The sequence below is a fragment of the Adiantum capillus-veneris genome, chromosome 17, assembly GCF_014529385.1.
Source record: "Adiantum capillus-veneris isolate H3 chromosome 17, ASM1452938v2, whole genome shotgun sequence".
Taxonomy (NCBI): domain Eukaryota; kingdom Viridiplantae; phylum Streptophyta; class Polypodiopsida; order Polypodiales; family Pteridaceae; genus Adiantum; species Adiantum capillus-veneris.
In genome coordinates this window covers 47,301,022-47,323,793 of record NC_140947.1, presented here as the reverse complement: position 1 = coordinate 47,323,793, position 22,772 = coordinate 47,301,022, and the positions used below count along the sequence as shown (strand labels likewise).

General features: G+C 43.5%; 1 protein-coding gene and 1 pseudogene across 1 annotated transcript; both read right to left on the bottom strand.

Annotated features, from left to right (window-relative positions):
- Window positions 1-452: 452 nt before the first annotated feature.
- LOC147437186 (glycolate oxidase 1-like) lies at window positions 453-4,347 on the bottom strand. Its single transcript, XM_086486786.1, has 12 exons — window positions 4,020-4,347; window positions 3,645-3,886; window positions 3,369-3,493; window positions 3,233-3,279; window positions 2,916-2,993; window positions 2,704-2,828; window positions 2,562-2,628; window positions 2,335-2,397; window positions 2,146-2,215; window positions 1,850-1,950; window positions 1,545-1,649; window positions 453-793 (listed from the first exon to the last, which is right to left on the bottom strand). Exons 2-12 carry the CDS (start codon window positions 3,785-3,787, stop codon window positions 608-610), a joined length of 1,110 nt encoding a protein of 369 aa, XP_086342912.1. The 5' UTR covers window positions 3,788-3,886; window positions 4,020-4,347; the 3' UTR covers window positions 453-607.
- A 2,467-nt stretch (window positions 4,348-6,814) lies between these two features.
- LOC147437185 (uncharacterized) lies at window positions 6,815-22,743 on the bottom strand (annotated as a pseudogene).
- Between the last annotated feature and the right edge of the window lie 29 nt (window positions 22,744-22,772).

Sequence of the window (22,772 nt, the reverse complement as noted above, 5' to 3'; positions counted from 1 at the left end):
TTTGCATAACCTAAGCTCTCATTGCTTTTGTGCTCGCCATGCAATATTTTTGCCACAGGTCAGAAGATCTTCCACATTTGGTAGCCTTCAGCAATCTCTAATAACTTAATAGGGACAGTTTTTCTTCAGCCATTAGTATTTTCCAATAAAACATTCTTCTTTTTGCATTTTCACCACCGAAAAATTCTCGAACAAAGAGTGCATACATCTAATTATATCATATGCTCTGCGATGTTGCCAATCAACTTTCGACAAACAAGATGAAAAAAGGAAGACGGAGGCTCTTAAATTAAGGGGCCCATTTATAATCTAGCATGCAAAGCTAGGTCCATAAGTGATTAATTAGTCGAAGGGTTTGCATGACTCCCTTCTTCACTAAGGCTTGTTTTAGAAAACCAGAAAGTTTTCTCAAAAGCACTCAATTAACTTTTCACAACATGACAATGTTTCCAAAATACAAAAAAATTGTATCTTTTAATGCATGGCTCCAATATGCCACTTCAAATCAAAGCTCTTTTTTTCATCTTTAGATCTAAATGCTATGAAAATTGTGAGCTCAACAATAAAGTGTGCAAAGAAACAGCATAGGCAGGTTTTGCAGAGGGATCTAGAGTCTTGATGCAAACTGTTGCAATTCATTTTCGGTTTTGACATGAGCCCTAGTAATGTCCTTGAGAGACCTGCACCCAGCCAACGACATGGCTAGCTCTAGCTCATCCCGAAGCATGTCTAGCATCTTCTTTACACCGGCCTCCCCGTCCACTGCTAAGGAGAACACCACGGGCCTTCCAACCTGCAAGATATTACATGCCAAACACACATCAGTACTTGCTGCTTCTTCATCTCTAGAGCCATGATAAAACTTGGTATGCAAGCCTTTGTAATAATTCATGTTCATGTGTGTGCATGTATATGTACACGCTAGCATTTTTGATACCACAACATTTGACGGTGAGTGAGTGCCCCTAGCGGTTAAGCAAAAGGGAAAGATTTTTCCAGCTTCACTGTTACAGAATAAGGGAACCTTTACAGTGGTGGGCAATTATGATTTTAGAGGATTTAAAGTCCATACATTGCCTGATGGAGTTGGTTTTGATGATTATATATCCTTGTAGATGACAACCATGAATCTATGCCTTTCACCTTTCTTCGCAGAAAAATTTGGGCTTTTCCTCGATTCATCCATGTATTACTCACACATACATGTTTGGTTTCAATTTTGCCTTCTTCAAGCAACGAACCTGTAAAGACCGGGAATTCCGAACGTGCTCTTATCCACCCAATCACCTCCTCTGATAGGGCTCCTAACCACTATCTTTAGGAGTATACACAAGAAGCACATTAAGGCTGATTTGAATGCTTCTTTTGAGATGTAAGAATTGGGATTCTTGCATCATTTTCTCGTCATACAATCTACACAGTTTGATGGAGGTATAGTCCACAACTTCTAAATGAAGTGCTCTGGTAGGATACCCATGAACCCTAAACTCGGCGCTGGTAACACATATCTTTTTATGAAAAGAGATACACAGAAAATTCCTTACGAAAACACCCGAAGCTCCCAGGGCAAGTGCCTTGAGCACATCTGTGCCTCTTCTGATACCGCCATCCAGAAACACGGGGACCCTTCCCTCAGTTGCAGCTACTACCTGGTGAGACAGCGAAAAGTGAGATGACTATGTATGTCCACAAGAAGTTTTGGATAAATTCTCACAATAATTCCCACATTGTGACTTACCTCAACATCATGAGCTTTTGTGAGGGAGGCACCGCATACCTAGCTAGGTATGCGGTGCCTCTTGAGCAGAAGCTCATGATGTTATGCATTGTATGTAGATGGAGTTTGTACCTCTTCCAAAACATTGATCGTCGCAGGTACATAGTCCAGCTGCCGTGCGCCGTGGTTGGAAACAATGATTCCGGCAGCACCATACTGCAAAGCCATTCTAGCTGTGCACAAGAATGATCGAAACAACATTATATTCTGTATGCTCACATAGAAATCTGGCTACTTTCTAATGCTACATAGCATTGCTTATGCTTGCATGAGTACAATTAACTTTTTAAAGCAGAAATTTTCCTGTGTCAATTCATTCTAAACATTTGCGGCGGAGAAAAACAAAGGCATAACAAGCCAACACGTACTATCTTCTGCTGTTAGAATGCCCTTCACTAGAATGGGTAGACTTGTGATTGTCTGCAGCCACTTAACATCCTGCAAAGAGAGTAAGATGTAGAATTCATCACATCAATGTCCTATTTCACTCGGCTCCGATGGTATGTGCTATAAGCTCAAATTCTGTTCATTCTTTGCATAAATTTTTGAAGACCAACCTTCCAATTTAGAGATTTGTCAATTTGGTTTGCGGCATATGCGGCCAGACCCGAATCCGAAGTCTGTCACATTTGAGACATCTGAGTCAAATGCAAGAAATCTTGATAGGATCAAAGATATGATGGTATCAGAAGGTGTTTTACAATAAACACCCTCTAAAGGTACACTGGGCTATAAATAGCCCTTATTTGTTTCCTTGAAGCATGCACTTGTTAAGAGATATTACCCTTTCCATCTTTCCCAAGTGGAGACCCTCAAAGTTTTTGAGTGTTAAGTGAGGAGGGAGAGTGAACCTGCCATGGCCAAATAAAAAGATACATTTACAATTAAGAGAATGCAAGCATATGCTGATGAAAATGCTATGGTACCTGTTTCTTATATCGGCTTCTCTGCGACCAAGGAGGGGCGTATCTACAGTCAGAACTATGGCTTTAAAACCTGCCCTTTCAGCTCTCTGAACAAGCTGGGTCACCACATTTCTGTCTTTCATAACCTGCTTCCCATAACAAGACCTTAGTTCTCTTTACATTGTTGCAATTTCCAGCATTGTGCTGTCATGTAGAAATCATTCTGCACTTACATAAAGTTGGAAAAACCGCACGCCAGGTCCTGTCGAATCAATGTCTTCCACGGAACTAGTTGCCCAAGAGGAAAGTGTCTGTTACTACAAATCATTGGGTAAGTTCATGTGGAGCTAGATATTGCAGAAAGGATAATTGAGCAACATTTGCGATCGCAAAGCTCCGGCTACATTGTGTCTGCGTGTTTTTTTTACTAGATCCAGCAGTTCATCATCGGTTGATATATTATGATTTTGTTTGCCCTCTCAAGCCAAATATACACAACATACATGGGAAGATCAAAGGCTACTTCTAGATGGGATTTAGATTACCATACCATTATTGTGCCAGCAGATGCAACGGCTTTTGCGGTTGCGAGCTCTCCTGCAACACAAGTTATCGGTGTGAGGAAGATGGATGAATTTCAAATAGAAGCAAAGTTTAAAACATTAAGAAAGAGCATAGTTTTACACCTTCTGGATGTGCCATCTTTTGCATTGCAGTGGGTGCAACCATGATGGGCATTGAGATCTTGAAGCCCAAAACCGTTGTCGTTAAATCGACGATGGACACATCAATAAGGATGCGAGGACGAAGCCTGTCACAATTTTTTCCGAAGAGTATGAAAATAAATATGCTTCATGGCACCAAAAATGTGTGTGTGTCTGGGCGCGCGCACGTCTGTGCTTCCACAAGAAGTAATATACTCCCTTTTGAGAAGACACAGACATGGCTGTTATGCAGCATACCAGATTTTGTCAAAAGCAACCCTGTTTTCCTTTAGAGTATGCTCATCCTCAGCTCCTGAAGCATAATAATCAAAGACCATCCTGGGCAGGATCGCTTTCGCCAGCACTTCGAATTCCGACACATTCACGACCATGGCAGACATGGCTACAATTGTCGAATTCTTTAATTCTCTTTATTCAATTGGACAATGAATGGAACTCCACTGCACTATGACGGATGCTTGTTGAAGGAGCATAAAAATCTGGAAAATTTAGCGACAACTAATTAAACTGTCCAATGGTGATTGTCATTAAGCAAGATCAAGCTCTGAATACACAATTTGTAATCAGAGTTTGCAAGACATTAGGCTCTCAATCCAGACAAAGTTGACGTACATTGACTGTCTAAATAGACTTAACAGTGGACAGTTGCTTGATTATGGAAGGTTGAGCTCTTAATCCACAATTGGCGGCAGCTAGATTGAGTGACTACGCAAAGTTAGACTCACACTTAGTGAATTAATCGGAACCCAGCTGAAATTAAGAGCAAAGGATAAATTGATTATGCAAGATTAGGCACTCCGTCAGGAGCAAAACCAAAAGCTGTATGCAGACTGCAGAGTTCTGCTTGCACGTGAAGCCTTGAAAGTTGAAGTGGTCTTCAGTTTCTACGTGCGTTGATTAGACAGATTCGCCACTATCGATGAATACAGAATTCTTGGGAGACTAAATTTCCATTAGAAAAAGCGTAGGAATCGAACTCAGGTCCAGTGCTCGAAAACAACTGGCCTTGATTTTGAAGGTACGATAAGGTCTCCCTAGTCTCTTATAAATAAAAAGACTTTCAAAACATCTTTTTTGCCTGCCCAAAGGGCTACGCCATAGTGATGTGTTACATCTTTTTGGCATTGCCAAAGGGCTAACGCCATAGTGATGTGTTCCCTCTTTGCCAATTGAAAAAAAAGAGAGGTTAAATTATAAAAAATACACAAATTTTGATTGGTTAGAGAGTTAATACCCATGACAAAGACAAGGAAATATATATTCATATCTCTGATGAATCATTGAAAAGAGACTCATCCACGTGGTTACAAAATCTTTACAGCGCTATGGATGAGGTTAAAACCATCTTGCCCTCTCCTCTCGATCTTGCCTAACGCTCAGCCTAACGCTCAGTTTCATCCACCTGGCAGCCCATTTGCCATGCAACCTTTGCGCATTCCTTGGCTTGCCTTAAGTAGAAGACGTACGTGCTTTTTCATTTTCCATAGCACGTAGAGGCTCTCTCTTCGTGAGGACAAACGTGCGTGGTTGGAGCCACTGTCTACAAGGACTCCCAAGTGGTGCTACTTCACCCTTGGGTTGCAGGGAGTCCAACCGGGGTACTGCAACCGTAATGGAATTACAACGTCACTCTACCTGAGCCCTAGCTTACTCTCGTTGCCCAAGGTTAAACTTCAACGATCGCCTGTGGCCCAACTCGCCAAGGTCAAGGGGACGGCAGTTATGGAATCATCGATTCCTCATGCCACGGATTCTTGGAGCTCGATGGGAGTGCATTGAACTTTTGCTAGCTGTGGACTTCGCAGCCTGAGAGAGAGAGAGAGAGAGAGCGAGCTGGAAGAGCTCTCCTCCTTAATTACTCACAACTAGTGTTGCCCCTCCTTGCGTAAGCAGTTGTAAATGGTGCATTGAAATTTCGCTAGCTGTGGACTTCACAGCTTGTGTGTGTGTGTGTGTGTGTGTGCGTGTGTGTGTGTGAGAGAGAGAGAGAGAGAGAGAGAGAGAGAGAAACCCATTGTCTGTCTGCATGGAGAGAGAGAGCCTCTGCATGGTAGTGGCATGGAAATATGTCAAGCCTTGTCCAGTCTAAGGTATTCTTTGCTTGCAGCTTTTCTCCTCTCCATCTGTGCGACATTGGCCCTCTCTCGCTCTCTGTATTTTGTGACCATCACTGGCTCTGCAATCTCATCAAGCAGCCTCTGACCTCAACCCTCTAATTTAGGCCAAAAGAGAAACCGGGTCTATTCTCCCTCTTCAACTCTACGACTTGTTGTATCCTCCCTTATTAATATCATCCATGCTCGCAACCCTTGAACTCAACCCCATCCTTCACGGCAAGTGTGCTGCAGGTCAAACAACATCTCAACCTTGTCAGGAATAGCGCAGGCTATGAGACTTAGCGCGCGTGCGCGCGCGCGAGAGAGAGAGAGAGAGAGAGAGAGAGAGAGAGAGAGCATTCAGCTGAAAGTCATCTACTCTCTCTCTTGGCACTACAACAAAAAAGGGGGCTTTCGACGCAAGTTTCGACGCACCCCGTCGAAAAAACCGTCGATATACGCGTTCTTACAAAAACGTCGCTATATGCATCGATATACGCGTCGAAAGGTAATATTATCGACGCATATTTCGACGGGCTTAGCGACGCATATAGCGATGACCATAACAGAAAAAAAAATCTTGGGCAAAAGACAGGCAGCCTGGCCTGTGCCCAATGAAAAGATGGACACAGCCACAGCCAGACTACCTATCCTCTGTCCAAGAAAACGATCAACACCAAAATCAACCGTGCTCCCGTAGAAATTTCGGCAGAGTTCCCTTCGTTTTTACATAAACTTTTCAAAAAAAATCATATCATGTATACGTCTTCTACATGCTATCCATGTAGGATCTCACATGAGATTTAAGGCCAATGAAAGAAATGAAATGAATTTTGTGCAAAACCATAACCGTACCAACTTAAAACCATAACCATAACGAACTTAATTTGTGCAAAACCATAACCAAATTAAAACCATAACCGACCATAACCATATTGATCAAAACTATAATGCAGATAACCATAACCATAAACAAAACAATAACCATAAGCATAACCAGAAAGTTAAACATAACCAGAAACAAAACAATAACCATAACCATGTCTATACAAAAATAGGAGAAATAACCATGTCTATACAATGACAATGACAATAACCATAACCATAAGGAAAACAATAACTGTCTGAACAATAACCATAACCATATATGTTTATACAAAAAAGAGACACAGAAGCGTGTTTGTGCCTCACAAAGCATATATATGAAATTCACTGATGACTAGGCGTCACAACCTGCACATAGGACAAGTCACAAAATTAGTATTGATATTACTTCACATATACTTATTTAATTAAATCAACTCACACATATTAATGCCTCACCTCAATCGATGAGCGAAACTCTAAGGCCTCCCAATCTACAGGCTCTCCTGAAGCATCAAGATCATTCAATACTTCATAGATACCTCAGGGATATCCATCTGTCTCCTCCTAGCGTGTCAGGGCTCGATGCATCGCAAGATTCTGCGTTTATACAAAAATCAAAGTAATAAGAATACATGATTTATCACTTTTAAAAAAACGCCATAGCTAGGATTGGATTAGAAACTCACAAACTCATAGCGAAAGGTGTCGAAGCCTCCGCTGCCAAGATGAGATGTTGTCCCTCTAGTCATCTGTCGTATTTGCGCGGCCTGACGCTGCTGTCTGAACCGCGTGACCGTTGTTCGCTCATGCTCCCTGATCTGCTGCCACGTCTCCTGTGGGATGCCCGAAGGCTTCGGCGAGCCGGTCCTGAAAGCCTGCCGAGCTGCATCTCGTCGATGTTTCACGGTGTCCCGTGCAACACCCTTGATCCACCCCCTCGAAACATCCTTTGAACCCGGAGCAGGCTGGTACTCTCTCATGATAGTCTCCACTATATAACTGACTTTGTCCTCATCCTGGTCATGCCAAGGCGTCAGAATATTGGTCGAAAACTGCAGCTCCGCGAGCTGGCAAATCCGCTGTCTCATCTTAGTCCCGACTCTATCCATGTCAATAGAACCATCTGCCCGTACAGTATAGAGCTTGGAGGCACTAGGATCGTGTGCCCCCCAAGGTGTCTGAGGTGTGCCAAGAGGTGTGTCGAGAGGTGTGCCTGGGTAGGATGGGGGTCGTGAGCTAGGAGGGATCGAAGTATCTGTGGACCCTCCTCCACAGCAACCACCACCTCCACCTGACGATCGTCGAGATCGGCGAGTGCGCCTGTGCTACGGAGATGAGGACGTACCCTCCTCTGCCGCACCCCTAGATGTCGAAGCGACCGTGATGGGAGACCTCGCAGGCGTCGTACCCGTAGACGTCCCCCCCCCCCATAGGCGTCGGACCCTCGGGTGTGAAGCCCGGAGGCGTAGTACCCGTGCCTCTGGCTACCCAGTACTGAGAAGCCTCTGGCATCTGACTAGGCATCATCCATGTGACGAAGCCCATAAATGCATCTGCACTCATAGAAGCGGGATATGGAAACTGGTCTGCCATACTAAAGTCCTACACAAAGAAAGTAAAATAAAGCATCAGAACACCTTTGTTTAAATTAACTTTAAGATTAATTTTAAATCAACGTCTTCACACAAACACTTACAGGCCTAGGCCTCGACGAGTGAAGCATCATCAATAAGATATTGCACCGTATCATCGTCTATCTCTAATTGCAGACATAACTTTGCCCCAACTCGTTCTGGCATATTGTTTTCATCCATTGCATCTTCATCTACAAGTGTCAATTCTGCCTCGTCTGCGTCATCCCTCGTATATCTGTCAGCTTCCTCTATCATACCTTCGTCCATCTCATCTAATGTCACAGTAGTATCTGCGTTGTTTGACTGACTTTCCTCCAGGAGCTCTTGCCCTTCAAATACTTGTTTATTTCTTGGAGCAACCTGAACCACAAACCACCATTGTTGCTCTCGAGGGTCCGGTACAAAGACCACTTGCTCGCAATGTTCGGGGAGAGAAAATGTGTCGCTCGCATCTGTCCAAACCTTTGTAGAATCTATTTGCACAAGCTTGTTTCCATCTCTGCGTACCGTTGCATTACGACCAGAAGTAATCACCTTGAACCACTTCACATCCAACTTCATTGCTAGCCGGGAGAAGTTGCTCCCGCAACAACCTGTTTAAGCCACATTAAATTAAAAAGCTCTCCAAGCACGTCACCGTTGCAATCGGAAAATCTCTTTTGTAAATTACGTACCTAAACAAAGCAGTGACGCTTGCATCTGACCACCCGTACACTGACTGAAGATTCAAAAACGCCAGACAAGTACGAAGCACATATATTTTGGCGCCTTCATAAATTGGTTGACGTGCCAACTTCCTCAACATGTCTTCAGGAGATAGGCGCACGGCTTCTGGTGCTGCTTCGTTAGCGTTCTCCTCGCTTGTCTGGAAGAAGGCATCCAGCATCTCCTCCATGCCGTCGTCTTCTATCTATAAGCCCTTTTCTGCTTCCATCCTTGGCTCTATATTGATCGGACCTTCACGCATAATCCTTTTTCTCTCTCTCTCTTAGATGTAGGTGCTATGTCGCGAAAATCAATGCCCGCTCCGTAGGAGTCGTTCCGTAGGATCTCTCTCTCTCTCTCTCTCTACTTCCCTATCTCTCTACTTATCGAACGAGCGACTGAGCTAGGGAGATCCACACGCCCACTACTGTGGAGGACTACACAACATCGACAGAGGCTGCATCAGAGGATCCAGGTCACTTTGGCTCGACATGCACAACGCCCGATTAGACTACTGCCATGGAGGAGATTGATGAGATCCGCCAGCGACGGATGCTGGATCTCCTATGATCTACCTATCACAGCTAGCTGTTTTAGCTGCTTAGTCCACACCCAGCAGTTTAGGATTCCATAATATTTTATTTTGTCATTTTGTCATCTTGTTACTCCGACTTTGTATCAGATCCACCACATTGTAACTTTCTGGTCGCATAGGTCACTTTGGCCTTCTGAAGACGTTAATATAACATTTTATTTCATTTCTCTCTTTAATTTTAATTTCCTACGCATACATTAATTCTCTCTCTCTAATTTTAATTTCCTACGCATACATTTCTCTCTCTCTCTCTCTCTTTAATTTCCTACACGCACACACACTTCTCTCTCTCTCTCTAGCTTTTTAATTTCTTATTTACACACACCCACACACACATTTCTCTCTCTTTCTCTCTTTGATTTTCTACACACACACATACATTTCTCTCTCTCTTTCTTTAGTTTCTTACACACACACACACACACACACGTTTCTCTCTCTCTCTCTTTCTCTCTTTGATTACCTACACACACACACACACACACACATTTCTCTCTCTCTCTCTCTCTCTCTCTCTCTCTCTCTTTCCTACACACACACACACCGCTCTCTCTCTCTCTCTTTTCTACACACACACACACACACACACTGCTCTCTCTCTCTCTCTCTCTCTCTCTCTCTCTCTCTACATCGTGTGTGCACCGCTCTCTCTCTCTCTCTCTCTCTCTCTTTCCTACACACACACACACTGCTCTCTCTCTCTCTCTACATCGTGTGTGTGTGTGTGTGTGTGTGTAGGAAAGAGATAGAGAGAGAGAGAGAGAGAGAGAGAGAGAGGGGTTGGGGGGGGGGGGGGGGGGGGGGGGAGAGTTTCATAATACCTGCGTAGTAGGTTTCAGCCAAGATCTGAGCACGCGCGTTGCACGCGAAAATAGCCCCTGCGTGCGGGTTTCCCTTTTTTTCCCCCCAATTTTTTTGCGTCGAAATGTGCGTCGATATACTCGTGGTAATGTCCGTCGATATACGCGTGGAAAAGCATGCCTTGCCACGCATATTTTCACGCGCATATCGACGGCTATTTCGACGCATATATCAACGGGATGAAAGTACGTCAATATCGGCGTGGAAAGGTACGGCCGTCGATATATACTGCGTCGATATCTTGATGTTATGTTTGTAGTGTGGATAGGCCATCTGGAGTCCGTGCATTGCGTGTCGAGTTTCCACACAAGGCATGAATATGCCATGGTCACTCTCTCCAATTGCAGAATGAACATCTTGCAGCCTACAAAAACTAGGGTAGAGGAGCCAGTATAGAGACACCTAACTCGGCAAGGTGGTACCATGCTTGATTTTTGGTCAAATCACACGGTTAGGGCATTGGTCAGCACTGCCACGTGTCCCTGAACATCTGGAGGTAAGATGGTGAGATGGCAGTGAAGAAAAATGGATTTCCACACAAATTCTTTGATTCCTTTGTTAAAAAAGAGAGCGTGAGTGGGGATACCAACCCCCCCCTTGCACATTTCCACTTAGGATTCTCCCTTTGGATGATAAGTTCCTAGAAGAGAGACGACTAATGCTCTAAGTCACTCAGTTTGGGATGGGGTATGTAGCCACTCACGGGTAGACACTTGGAGGCTCCTCAGCGAGATGCTATCCCTTCACGCTATTAAGGTGCCAACCTCGTGTACATTGAAGGCACACTATACGAGTTCCACCTGCCCTTTCACTACGTTGCCTCCTCACGCGCTCAAGCTCTGCACAATGGGCCTCGTCTTCCCTGGCTCGCCTGTAGTCAAAGCCGAAGCTTGCCTCACGGTGCCCCCTCTATTGTATCCTTGCCTTGCCAATGATGAGTCACTGCTTGGCGCGTGCTCTGTGAAGTCCCTGCAAGAGGCAATCCTGTCGACAAAGCTAATGAGGTCGAGAGGGATTGGATGCCACTAGCCCTTGTGCTCGAGTGGAACTTCCTATGATGGAGATCGGGGTAGATATGGTAGCCGCAGCCTCTCAAGCTCTCTTATTTGTACCGCACCCCTCTCAGCCCTTGCAGGAGAATGCCAAAAGAGTCAGCCGACAGAGCGAAACCAGGCCCGCATCTGCCATTTGCAGAGCCAAGAGTGATTGTTGTTCTCTACACTTTTTTGGTTTTTGAGTTGATGTGCAGTCTATTGCCTTTGACTGTAAGGTTTTCTTTCAGGACTGCTAAAAATAACTTGTGGAGCAACATGCGACAATTTACTTTGAGGTGAGGACTCTCGAGCCTCACTCAACAATAATGGATGCTTGTGAATGTTTAGGGAGTGTTAATATGTGGAGCTTGTACAGAGATATACTTTTGAGCTGAGGACTCTCAATCAGCAATGGATGTATGTGAATGTTCATGTTTGAGTGCTTCTAATGTGGCTGAGATTCACCTTCGTTGAGAACCAAAATCTTTGCGAACGTTCTTGATTTGACTACAGTCTACTACTTGAAATGTGATCAAACTTTGGCTGAAAACCATAATGAATGGCTAATAGTGTGTGAGGCTAACAGTATTTGAAGGTTGTCCCAAAGAATAAAACAAGCATTTGAAAGACAAAATGTAGCTGATGCATTGAAAGAAAAAATGCATATGATGCAGTAAGACTTTGATAGGAAGGGGATATTGTATGAAGAAATGTGAATGATAAACTTTGTGTTGTCATAATAGATAGTAGTTGATGTTGTGTGAGAAATGCGGATGTATCATGTGTTAACGGGAGACATCGTGTGTTAACATACTAACCATAAAACAAAACTTTACCTGTTGCACCTTCAATTGTTACATACAAGTACTTTTATACACCATAATGGGCAGCTGGCATGTTAAGCATGAAACAGAAACTATGCGCATATGTCACACGTGTCAATGCAAGGAACTTGCCGATACACCGTGTGCGAGCCACAAATGGCTCCAAGCACACAACAAGCCTAAAATAGTAAGCTCAAAGAAGGCGATGGTGTGTCACTCACTGCTCTACGCTTGCTTCGTGGAGGATTCTTCACCGCAAAGAAGAAGGAGCCGCTGCTTCGCTGCTCTCAACCGCTTCGCCGTCGCCGTGCCGTCGTCGCAATGCTCGATCACACTCTCTCTCTCTCTCTCTCTCACGCATACACACACACACACAAGGAGATGAAGAAGAAGAAGATGGAGATGGAGCAAGAGCACTCTTCTATTGCACAAATGAGAGAATGAGTGAATTTTAGGTTTAGTTGACTTTTATATGAGCTCGCCCCATTCACACATGGACGCCCATGCTTAGCCAACTAATCCCTTGAATGTTCCAGTTAGAGTGCGCCTCTCATCGGCGATCACTCTTACCCTTTTCCTATTAGACCGACAAGCCGGTATCTGACTCTACCAAATAAATAATACAATGTCCGCCGTAGGTTACAACTTTTGTCGTAGGTGATAGGGTGTCCGTGAGCCGTGAGGGTTAACATGCCTCCCTTCCTGATGTAGATTCCGTCCTCAAAAGCTATTGAGTTGAAGCTCGTTCGTCGAGGTGGAAGAGTAGTTGAGATGAATGTCCTTAGCCTTCTTCAGTCACTGCAAAATCAAACAACATTGGCACAGTAATTGCATTCTCATAAGCGATTAAAAAGCATATGCAGTTTTAGGCAGACAAATTGATTGGTAACATAATTTTAAACAATTTGTCAGCAATAAACATTAAATTGCAATATAATCAAATGCATAAACAGATGTAAAGGTAAAAAATTAAACAAGTCTAGGGTCGCTAATTTAACGGTTGAAAGGCACTAGAGATCGACTATTAATACCATGGGTAAGCTTCTTAATTTTCTCTGGTCAATTAAGTTGTTTAATCGCGAGAGCCAAGTATTTCATGTTCTAGGGCTGACTAGAGGCTATACCTAGAAAACCTTGTAGTTAAGCTACGATAAAAGGAATTTCTCATGAAATCATCGCCTGACTGATTACCTTTTCTTTGACCCCCCGAAAGTTTTTTCACATTGATTCAATTTTGATGTGTGCTTATTTTGTATGCCTTGGGTTTTTTGCTTTTCAAGGAAAAGCGCCCACATTGGGAACCTCTAGGGCTCTAGTACCATAGGCGATACATGTGAGTGAAGTACCAAATTAAAGCTGAGATTTCTCTTTCCGCTTTAGATTTTACATTGTGGCAGTTTGATTTTTTGTTTGTTCATTTTCAGCATTTTAATTTTGTAACTTTGGGGGGTCATATAACACTGATACACCTCCCCAGGCTCATCACACTAGTAAACTCCCTTTATAATACTTAAGCTAAAGGTCAATAGGGTCAAGCCCACTAGAAATCCCTAGTACATTTCACACAATGCTACCGAAATCGGATTAAGAACCTAAGAACCATTAATTATTAGGAAGGCATTCCCCATGGTATTAAGAGAAGATCTCTAACACCTAACTTGGTCAAACTAGCTTAGTCGGACTGCTTGATTTTTAAACCCAGACAAGTGATTATGACAAAAAATTACATTGAATTTAATGTTTGATACTAAGCAAATGTGCTGGATATTATGCTACCAATCACAATCAAAGCAGACAATCATAGATGCAAAAAAGATAAGGGGCAATGCTAATGGACAAGAAACACCTGTTTGTGTTGATGGTCGCGCTTGATTTGAAGAGTGAGTCGAGATAAAGATTCCATGAAGGTCCAAATCCTAACAACAGCAACACGCTCCTGTACACACTAGGAAACACAAGGAATATCTCTAGGAGGCACATCAGTGGGAAGAAAGAACTTTGCTAATCACTCAAAAACAGAAACACTCCTATCATACTAATTCTACCTACCCTCCATCACTCGAGTGATGAGGATCAAAGGTGTTTATGACATAGGTTTCTGTTTCAGTGTACTGGATGTGAATGTGTTGGTCTGGTAAATGTTTTGAGTTTTATTGTGCATACTTGTTTGCTAATTGCTCTTGCTCTTTATTATTTTTGTTTTTTGTGAGTATAAGGCTATATATATACATTCCCTAAGATTGGGAGATTGAGAGGTCAGGGAGGAAGGTTGAGAGGGAAGCAAGTGAATGATGGATGTCAGCAAACACTCCCCCCTTGGGTAGATCATACCGTTTGAAATGAGCTTGTCACCCTTTGAAACCAATTGTTCCAGTTGGTAATAGGTGAGGATTTTTGCCAGTAGTTTTCTATTACCCTAGGTGCCTCGTCGAGTTGCAAGAGTGGTAAGGTACTTTCCCAGGATCGAACTTGAAGTGGTTCATCAGGTGATTCTTGAACACTGGGAGGTGTGGAGTCCTTTGTAGCTTTATGGAGTTCCACTATTGTAGGTGGAGGCTGTGGAGAAGCTTTTACCTCTATGGATGCATTAGATGAGGATCTAGAAGCTTCATGGGACTCCCCCCTTCCTGAGCTAGGTAGAACAAATCGTTCTTCTTTGGTACCCAAACTAGCTCTAGAGCGAGTATGTAGCATTCTGTGATTTTTTTCTTTCCGTGATCGTTGATTCGTTTTGGAGCTACAGGATCGAGCTCACATGGGTCAGGTGACAGGTAAGAACACAATCTACGTTTTGGCACCCAGATTTGATCATTTCCTTTATAGTAGCCTTGGGCTTCCAATAATCGTTTAGGGATCCACTGCCACGTTTCCTTACATTTCTTGGAGCGAGTGGGACGTTTCTTACAAGGCTTCTGTTTTTTAGCACTAGCTATGGTCTCGAAAGAAGCTTTAGGGACCCACTTGTATGTTTTCTTCGTTATATTAGGATGAGTCTTGTCAGAAACTATATGCATTGCTTGTAGCATATTTAAGGGTACGGGCATTTCATCCCCCTCAGGTGTTACCCAGGTCGTCCCCCTATTTCCCCAAGTGTCTATGGTTGCTGCTAGGTGGACCCAATCCACATTGTCCGAATCAGTCATCCGAGGTAGGACATCCATAAAAGGAGAATCTTCCCCAACATCAGTGTCCGCTTTACACGTGTAACAATACTGCAATGGGGCCAAGTGAACTGTGGTGTCAGATCTATGATCAATTATAAACCTGCTTCCTAGAGGATGTGCTCAACCCGTCACAAGATCCACTCGAATGACAGAATCTTGGAAATGCAGGTAGACATGGTTTTTGGACCAGTCATGCACCATTTTTGCTTCCCTCATGAAAGGACGTCCTAAGATCATCTCTGATGCCATAGTGTGTTTGGAGAAATCCATAACAATAAAGGTAATCTTTATTTTATGTCCAAAGACCTTGATCTTGAGATCTTCTAGCATCCCAATAGGTTTAACAATAGACCCATTGGCCATCTTCACTACTATGGTTGTGGTCGCAAGGTGAGGTCTTCCCATAGTTTCCCAGCAATTTTTAGTCACAATGCTAACCCCAGCGCCACCATCAAGGATTCCCTTCACAGTTAATCCCTTAGTAGTGATTGATATGGTCACATTGGATTCATCACCTTCAAAGTATTGTCCCAACTTTTTAACAGGTATTTCTATAACAAGGTTCTCATCTAGGTTGGGTTGTGGATCTATGTATTCCTCCTCTATTGGCATCTCCCCAACTCCATGCATCTGTGCAAATTGTGGTAGCCCAAACTTTAGTTCTCCATTGAGGAAGGCTCGAATAACTGAGACTAACTCAGGGTCTTTATATAGTTTGGACATGATGGTGGTTCTAACTTCTGAAGACATGAAATCCATCAATTTTGCAATGTTTAACGGCACCTTTTGGACTTCATTCCCTTGACGTGGGGAAGATGGGATCTCCATTTCTTCGATAGAATCAGGTAAACCCTCTGTAAACATTCTTTCCATCAAGAAGTGAGTACGCCCACTTTCCCATGACTTTAAGTCAATTTCTTCTTGGATGACACTAGGTATGTCCAAGGGTCTATGGACTTGGTGAGGTTGTTGTTGCGTAGGGAACACGGTGTCTGTAATCTGGATCTTCCTAGGTGCTGGTTCTAGATCCCTTCGGGTATCTTCTACGAAACTCCTTAATTGCTTGACTCGCTCAATCTCCTCTGTACGGTTTGGGTAAGTTCCTATCTTCTTTTTGGATCCTGGCCATTGTGGCTCATGAAGATCTTCCTTGTTGGTTTCTATGTTAGTGGTCGTTTTGGTCTCCATTGTTTCACCTAAATCAGAATCTTATTCAACGGCGTTCATATATACAGGGTCGTCACCAGTCCCTATGTTGGTCTTTGAACTGGGGTCTGACTTCGCTGCTTTTTGCGATCTCTTTTTTCGTGTTTTCTTCTTTTTCTGAGATTGGGCAATTGATGCCATGTCTCTTTCCTCAAGAATATAATTTTGTTTTTGGAGCATCGATTGTGTGAGTACGTTTAGTGGTACCACGGTGTACTTGGTGATGGCTCCTCGATAACTTCAATCAAGTTTAATGGCGTGATCTTTGTTGCATTTGGATTATTTGGACATTGGGCAATCAAATGATCTATGCCACATCGATTACACATGAGTATCGGCATGGTAGACGTGCTCGCTTGATTGGTTTGCATTAGTGTGGCGTTCTTTTGTAGCCTAATAGGACACTCGGCTACACGATGTGGACCTCCACACTCATAGCATTGAAGAGGTGGTCTCTTAGCAGTGTAATTGATATTTTGGCCTCTTGCCGCAAGAGCATCTACTTGATAGATAGGTTTGACTTGTCCCCAATAGTCCTCCATGTAGTATTGTGGACTTTCTTCAAGCACATCCATCCCATAGGCGATATTAGGATCTATATCTTCCTCATAGCTTTCCAAACAAGAAATAGATGACTCACAACCCACTTGATTCACAGAAGTGATTTTCGGATGTGGTGGTTGCGGTCCTAGCACTGGAGGTGGTAAGGGTGTTGTTTGAACAACATTTTGGGCCCTAGGGACCATGTGTTGTGCTGTTTGTTCAAGAGATGGGGCCGGCATCAATGCAGGCAACGAGGTGTGTCTGTCCATGCTAAGGTTGGTCTATTGGCCATCGTGCGCTTAAATACTATGCAATCCTTAGCTTGATGACCATACCTCCCACATGCATTGCAGTTCCCATTGAATTTTACTCTAAAAGTAGGGCATTCACTGGTACTATGCGGTCCATAGCATACTAAGCACCATTGTTGCTCCCTTCTTGGATACATATGATTGTTTTGCGGAGCACGATTGTCTCTAAGACTCTCTTGAATAGCCTTGGTGAGATATGCTAAAGTCATCTTAGATATCTTTGGCTCCTTAGCAATAGGCTTTAGGGTCATTGGCTGATGCCCCGATGCTTGTGAGCTAATAGATTTAGACTCAACAGACACTCTTTCTCCTTGAATCATTAAATTATCGTCCAATTGGATCGCATTGGTGGTGACTGCTTCCCAAGTGGTGATACCTCTAATGACTAGGCCATTGTAGATATCCTCATGCCGTAATCCCCTAATGAATCTATCAAGCAATTGGTTATTGTTGAAGCGCTCATTTGGATTACAACGAGAATTCAAATGCTTCAAGTGACTTATAAAGTCTCTCACCGACTCTCCTTCCTCTCGTTGGTCTTTCTGGAGCTGAGAGGCTACACCCCAAAGCACTCCCTCTCGTATGTATTCTTTTAAGAACAGTCTCCTAAGAGTAAGGCAAATCGTTTTTTCTTCCACCTTAGGTTCTATACCAATCCCCAGCCTTTCCACTTAAGGTTAGGCTTAAAGCATTGCTCTTATGTAGGTCATTGTGTTCTCCTAGAGAATCGTATATTTGTTCAAACACTTCGATATGCTTTCTCACATCCCCGTATCCACTAAATTTTTGTGTGAGCTTGGCTATTTGTATTGCCTTACTTCTAGGCTCTCTATCAGGCGCGTTACGCATATTCTCAGCAATAGATCGACCGATAGCTTGAGCAAATGTTGCCAAGTCACCTAAATGAGCAGGCACCGTGGGTGAAGGCGCTCCAGAGACTACATGTGGAGTAGGTATTGGCATTGGGCCTCGCGCATAGGAAGCCCTTGGGTTCCACGTTGGGTACGATGTTGTACCATGTGGTGGTCCATAGTTCATATGGGTGGCCCTAGGCATAGCAGACGTCGGATGTGACATGCTAATGCTAGCCGGTATAGTCCCATGGAAATAAGAGCTTGTGTATTGTGGTTGTGGAGCATAGGTAGTTGAAACAATGGGAGGGGTAGGGACTACATGAGTGTGCTGACCCATAGGTGCATACGATTGGTACACACTTGTAGGTACTGTTGCAGGCATTGAGCTACCATGTAGTTGTGCTTTACTAACAAATGAGGTCCATGGCGTGTTTCTCGGCATGCCCATCATTGGGGTAGGCATGGTAGCTGTGGTATCATCAAGGGAAAGATGAGCTAGACTTGGAAAGGTGAAGCTATCACTTGTGGGATCAGATTGCACTGAGAACCCTGGAGAAACAACATATGGGGGATCCATCGGACTTATCGAGGGAGTCTCCATTTACGATAAGGTCGGTTGTTTAGCCTTCCCTGTATCCAAGAATATCATGAGACCCGTTAAAGGCATGTTGATCCCCTTGTTCTGTCTCTCTAACTCAATGACCCTATGGATGACCTCACAAACTCTTTGTTGTTGATCCTCTACACTAGTAGCACCCATTGTGGATTGTAGGACATCTAACCAACCCACATGATAGGTGTGACCTATGTATAGGTCGGTCAGAGTCTCTGTTTGTAATTCGTACTCCTAGTTCTCATTTAAGAACACCCTATCTAGGATTGAGGTGCTAAGGGTGTCCTTTGAGCTAGATGTAATGTTTCTTTCTAGAGGTTTCCCTTTAGCAATTGCTAAGTTAGGAGCACTTGATTGCTCTCTTAGCAAGGATATTGACATAGGAGCTTTCGCTTTTAACTCTCTTCGTTGCTCCGCCTTGCGTAAGCTCTCGACTTCCTTTTCCCTCGTTGCAATGATATATCGCTCAACCTCTTGCACTTCGGCAAGGCTTCTACCATCGGGTAATATGACTTCGGAGGGAAATAACTCTGAAGAGTCAGGAGGTGCAGTGAATGAAGTATTCACGTGCATATTCTCTAACGGTATAGGGTCTACATTTGTCACGAATGGAGAATTTACTTCCCAACCCCCCTCATTTACATCATTAGCTCCATGTTTGGAGTGAGTGGCTCTACTAAAGGTTTCCTTCAGGCGGCTAAGCACACTCGGCCCGGACCGAGGACCCATGGCATGCATGTCTTAGCTCGAGCTATCGGGATTAGGCATTGGGAAACCCTCCATGACATCGTAGTCAGAGGAAGAGTCACTAGCTGCTATGTTCGGGTCTTGGTTTGTACTACCTTGGGTCCCCGCCGAGGGTCCAGAAGCTAAAGTAGATGGATATTGAGACCTCGCGTAAGTCAAAATTCTCTCTAGTTGCTCCATCTCTAGAACACGACCAGAGCGCAAATGCATGTGCCTTTGGCACCCTACAAACGTCGGCGAATAACCTCGAAGGTTAACCGCTTACCTTTTTAAGCGTCCGTTTTCACTCGTGTTTTTTACGTTTTTAATATTTTTTTAATGTTTTTTAATGTTTGATTTTTTTGATTAAAGTGTGTGATAGCTCAAAATGAGTGTATCACTTAGAGGGTCGTTGTGTGCTTTACAACACAATTTTTGGGCATCTAACGTTCCGTTGGTCCTCAAAAAATCTATTTTTAGCTACGTGTGAAGCTAAATTTGTTTTTTTAAAAGGCGACTGAGGCCTACGCCTAAGCGTGAGCTTGGGCTTGGGTCTGGGAGATATTCTCGATCCCGGTCCTACCTTTAAATTTTTTTTTAATAAACGATAAGGTCGCCGCGGCCTGCGCGAGAGCACACACACACTCTATCTACCTACTTCTAACTAATACACCTATTGTTACACACTAACACACTCTATTAACTCTCACTAATCTACTTCCTACTTACTGTACACAGAAAACTAACTACCTTAATACACAGAGAATAAACACAGTGCCTTTGAAATCTCTATTAACAAAGAAAACTAACAACCTTAATACACAGAGAATAACCACAGTACCTTTGAAAACTCCATTAACAAAAAAAAACACACAGTATAACACCAAATCCCTCTTCTCAACACACACACACTCCTTCCCTACCTTTCCTATAATTGAAATTGCACCAGGGAGAAGCATAGAGTGCTACTCGAGCTTAATGCACGGCATTCCCTGGCAGCGGCGCCAATAATGTGCGCGTATGTCGCACGTGTCAATGCAAGGAACTTGTCGATACACCGTGTGCGAGCCACGAATGGCTCCAAGCACACAACAAGCCTAAACTAGTAAGCTCAAAGAAGGCGATGGTGTGTCACTCACTGCTCTACGCTTGCTTCGTGGAGGATTCTTCACCGCGAAGAAGAAGGAGCCACTGCTTCGCCGCCACCGTGCCGTCGTCGCAATGCTCGATCGCACTCTCTCTCTCTCTCTCTCTCTCTCTCTCTCTCTCTCTCTCTCTCTCACTCATACACACACACACAAGGAGATGAAGAAGAAGAAGATGGAGATGGAGCAAGAGCACTCTTCTATTGCACAAATGAGAGAATGAGTGAATTTTAGGTTTAGTTGACTTTTATATGAGCTCGCCCCATTCACACTTGGGCGCCCATGCTTAGCCAACCAAAGAGCTGTTGTTGAATCTCCCAATCTTTTCTCGAAAGTTTGGCTTCCCGGGCATGGGCCTTTCTTTGTCGAGCAGCCTCTTTCTCTGCAAGTGAATGAAGTCTCTTCTTTTCTTTTTCAATGCACTTCTCCTCTTTTGCCTTGGCTATCTCTTCTTTCTTTGCATTCTTTGCTCTCATACTTTGAATGTATTGTGTAGATGTTAAAATGAGACTATTTGTGTAGTCTACAAAAGCCTCACGGTTTGCTTGACGCACACACACTTCTGACATTGGAACTCGGAGCATATCAATGATACGGTGTTGCTGAGATGTGCCTTCTTGAGTAGTTGATGTTGGACCTGCATTTGAATTTGGAAACCATGCTTCTTGATGAGCTGCTGCTGTTGGAATTTGAACCACATTAGTGACACGTCTGTTTTGAGTTAGGCCTTCTTGAACAGTTGTTGTTGGAGCTGCATTTTCATTTGGAAACCTTGCTTCTTGATGACTTGTTATTGTTGGAATTCGAGCACTATCAGTGATATGTCTGGTTTGAGGTATGCTTGCTTGAAAAGTCGAAACAGGAGCTGCATTTCTATTAGGAAATTGTGCGTCTTGAACTCTTTGTACCTGAGCTGCATTTTCATTAGAAAACCGTGCATCTTGAACTCTTTGTATCTCTACTGGCAGAGTAGGAGAGCTTACTTGGTTTTCCATGTAATTCATGGTAATTTGGTTGGGTGTTATGTCCCAATTGCACTCGTCTTCTATGAAGAAATGTGGTTCTGAGTCGCAAGGTGTGTAGTTTGAAATTTCAGCTCCCTCCAAAAGCTGGGTGAAGCTTATTGCATGTGCCCGATTTTCTTGCTGAGAAGAAATTCTATTTTCTTTTTGGAGCTCAGATGCGAGAGTATTGAGAGATAGTATGGCCTCAACCTCATCCTCTATGGGCTACTCAATTGGCGTGTTGGGTACTTGTGACTCTGTCTTGTCAAATGGACTTGTCTCGTCAACAAGGTTAATGTGATTGCAGGGCATAACTTCAAACTTAACTGTTGCAAAATCTAGTGGCCATATTCCTGTTGCTCAAAACCCTGCTGTTAAGTTAGCTTCTGTTAAAGATAAACTTATTGTTGTTGCCACAATAGAAGCCAGCTCTGTCTTGTTTGCTTGCTTCGAAGCCGTTCTTTGTTGCCATTTATCCCTCTCCTTCCGAAATTGTACTTATAATGGCTTGAATACTGATACGTCCAATGGCTGAAGTTTATGTGATGTGTGGGCTGGAAGTGTGACAATATCTATGCCGCTCTCTTTTGCTTTGGCCACTACCTCAAGTGAGACATGACTTCCATGTCCATCAAGGACCAAGAGGTGTCTGTTTTCTTTTCCTTGTAGTGAAATAGCATCATCGAAGTGTTTAACCATGCTTGAAACAACTCTCCTGTCATCCATGCCTTTTTCTGTACAGTCATGGCGGCTCCAGGCTCACAAAACCTAATGTAGTTAGTTGTTATGCGACTGCCCTTAAAAATATAGTAAGAGGGTATTGCTTGATCAATTGCATTAACACAACACAGTACTGTCATCCACTCACGTGAATCGCATGTGACTCCATAAACTGACCTTGATCCTTTCTTGGCTAACACCTTTCATACCCTTATCTCTAGATCCTTGAAATCCTGTCTCGTTTGCATTCCAAATATTTGACGACGGGTATTTGTGTTTTGAGTAAAGCTCTTGAAGGTTTTTGTGGAATGTTTCTACTATTTCTGGCCTGAATATGCTTGCCCTTGACTGGTCTAGGCTCTCGGTAACTTGAAAAACCAGATTTGGGTGCCGCTTGCGAAATCCATCCCACCAGCTTCTGCCTGGAATGCCATTTGAAAAAAGTGTGTTCCTTGTTTGACAA

Coding starts and splice junctions, on each gene's coding strand:
- LOC147437186 (XM_086486786.1), bottom strand. CDS start 3,787: ATGTCTGCCATGGTCGTGAATGTGTCGGAATTCGAAGTGCTGGCGAAA. Junction 2,216..2,334: donor ACAAATCTCTAAATTGGAAG/GTTGGTCTTCAA, acceptor CTCTCTTTGCAG/GATGTTAAGTGGCTGCAGAC. Junction 1,650..1,849: donor CGATCAATGTTTTGGAAGAG/GTACAAACTCCA, acceptor CTGTCTCACCAG/GTAGTAGCTGCAACTGAGGG.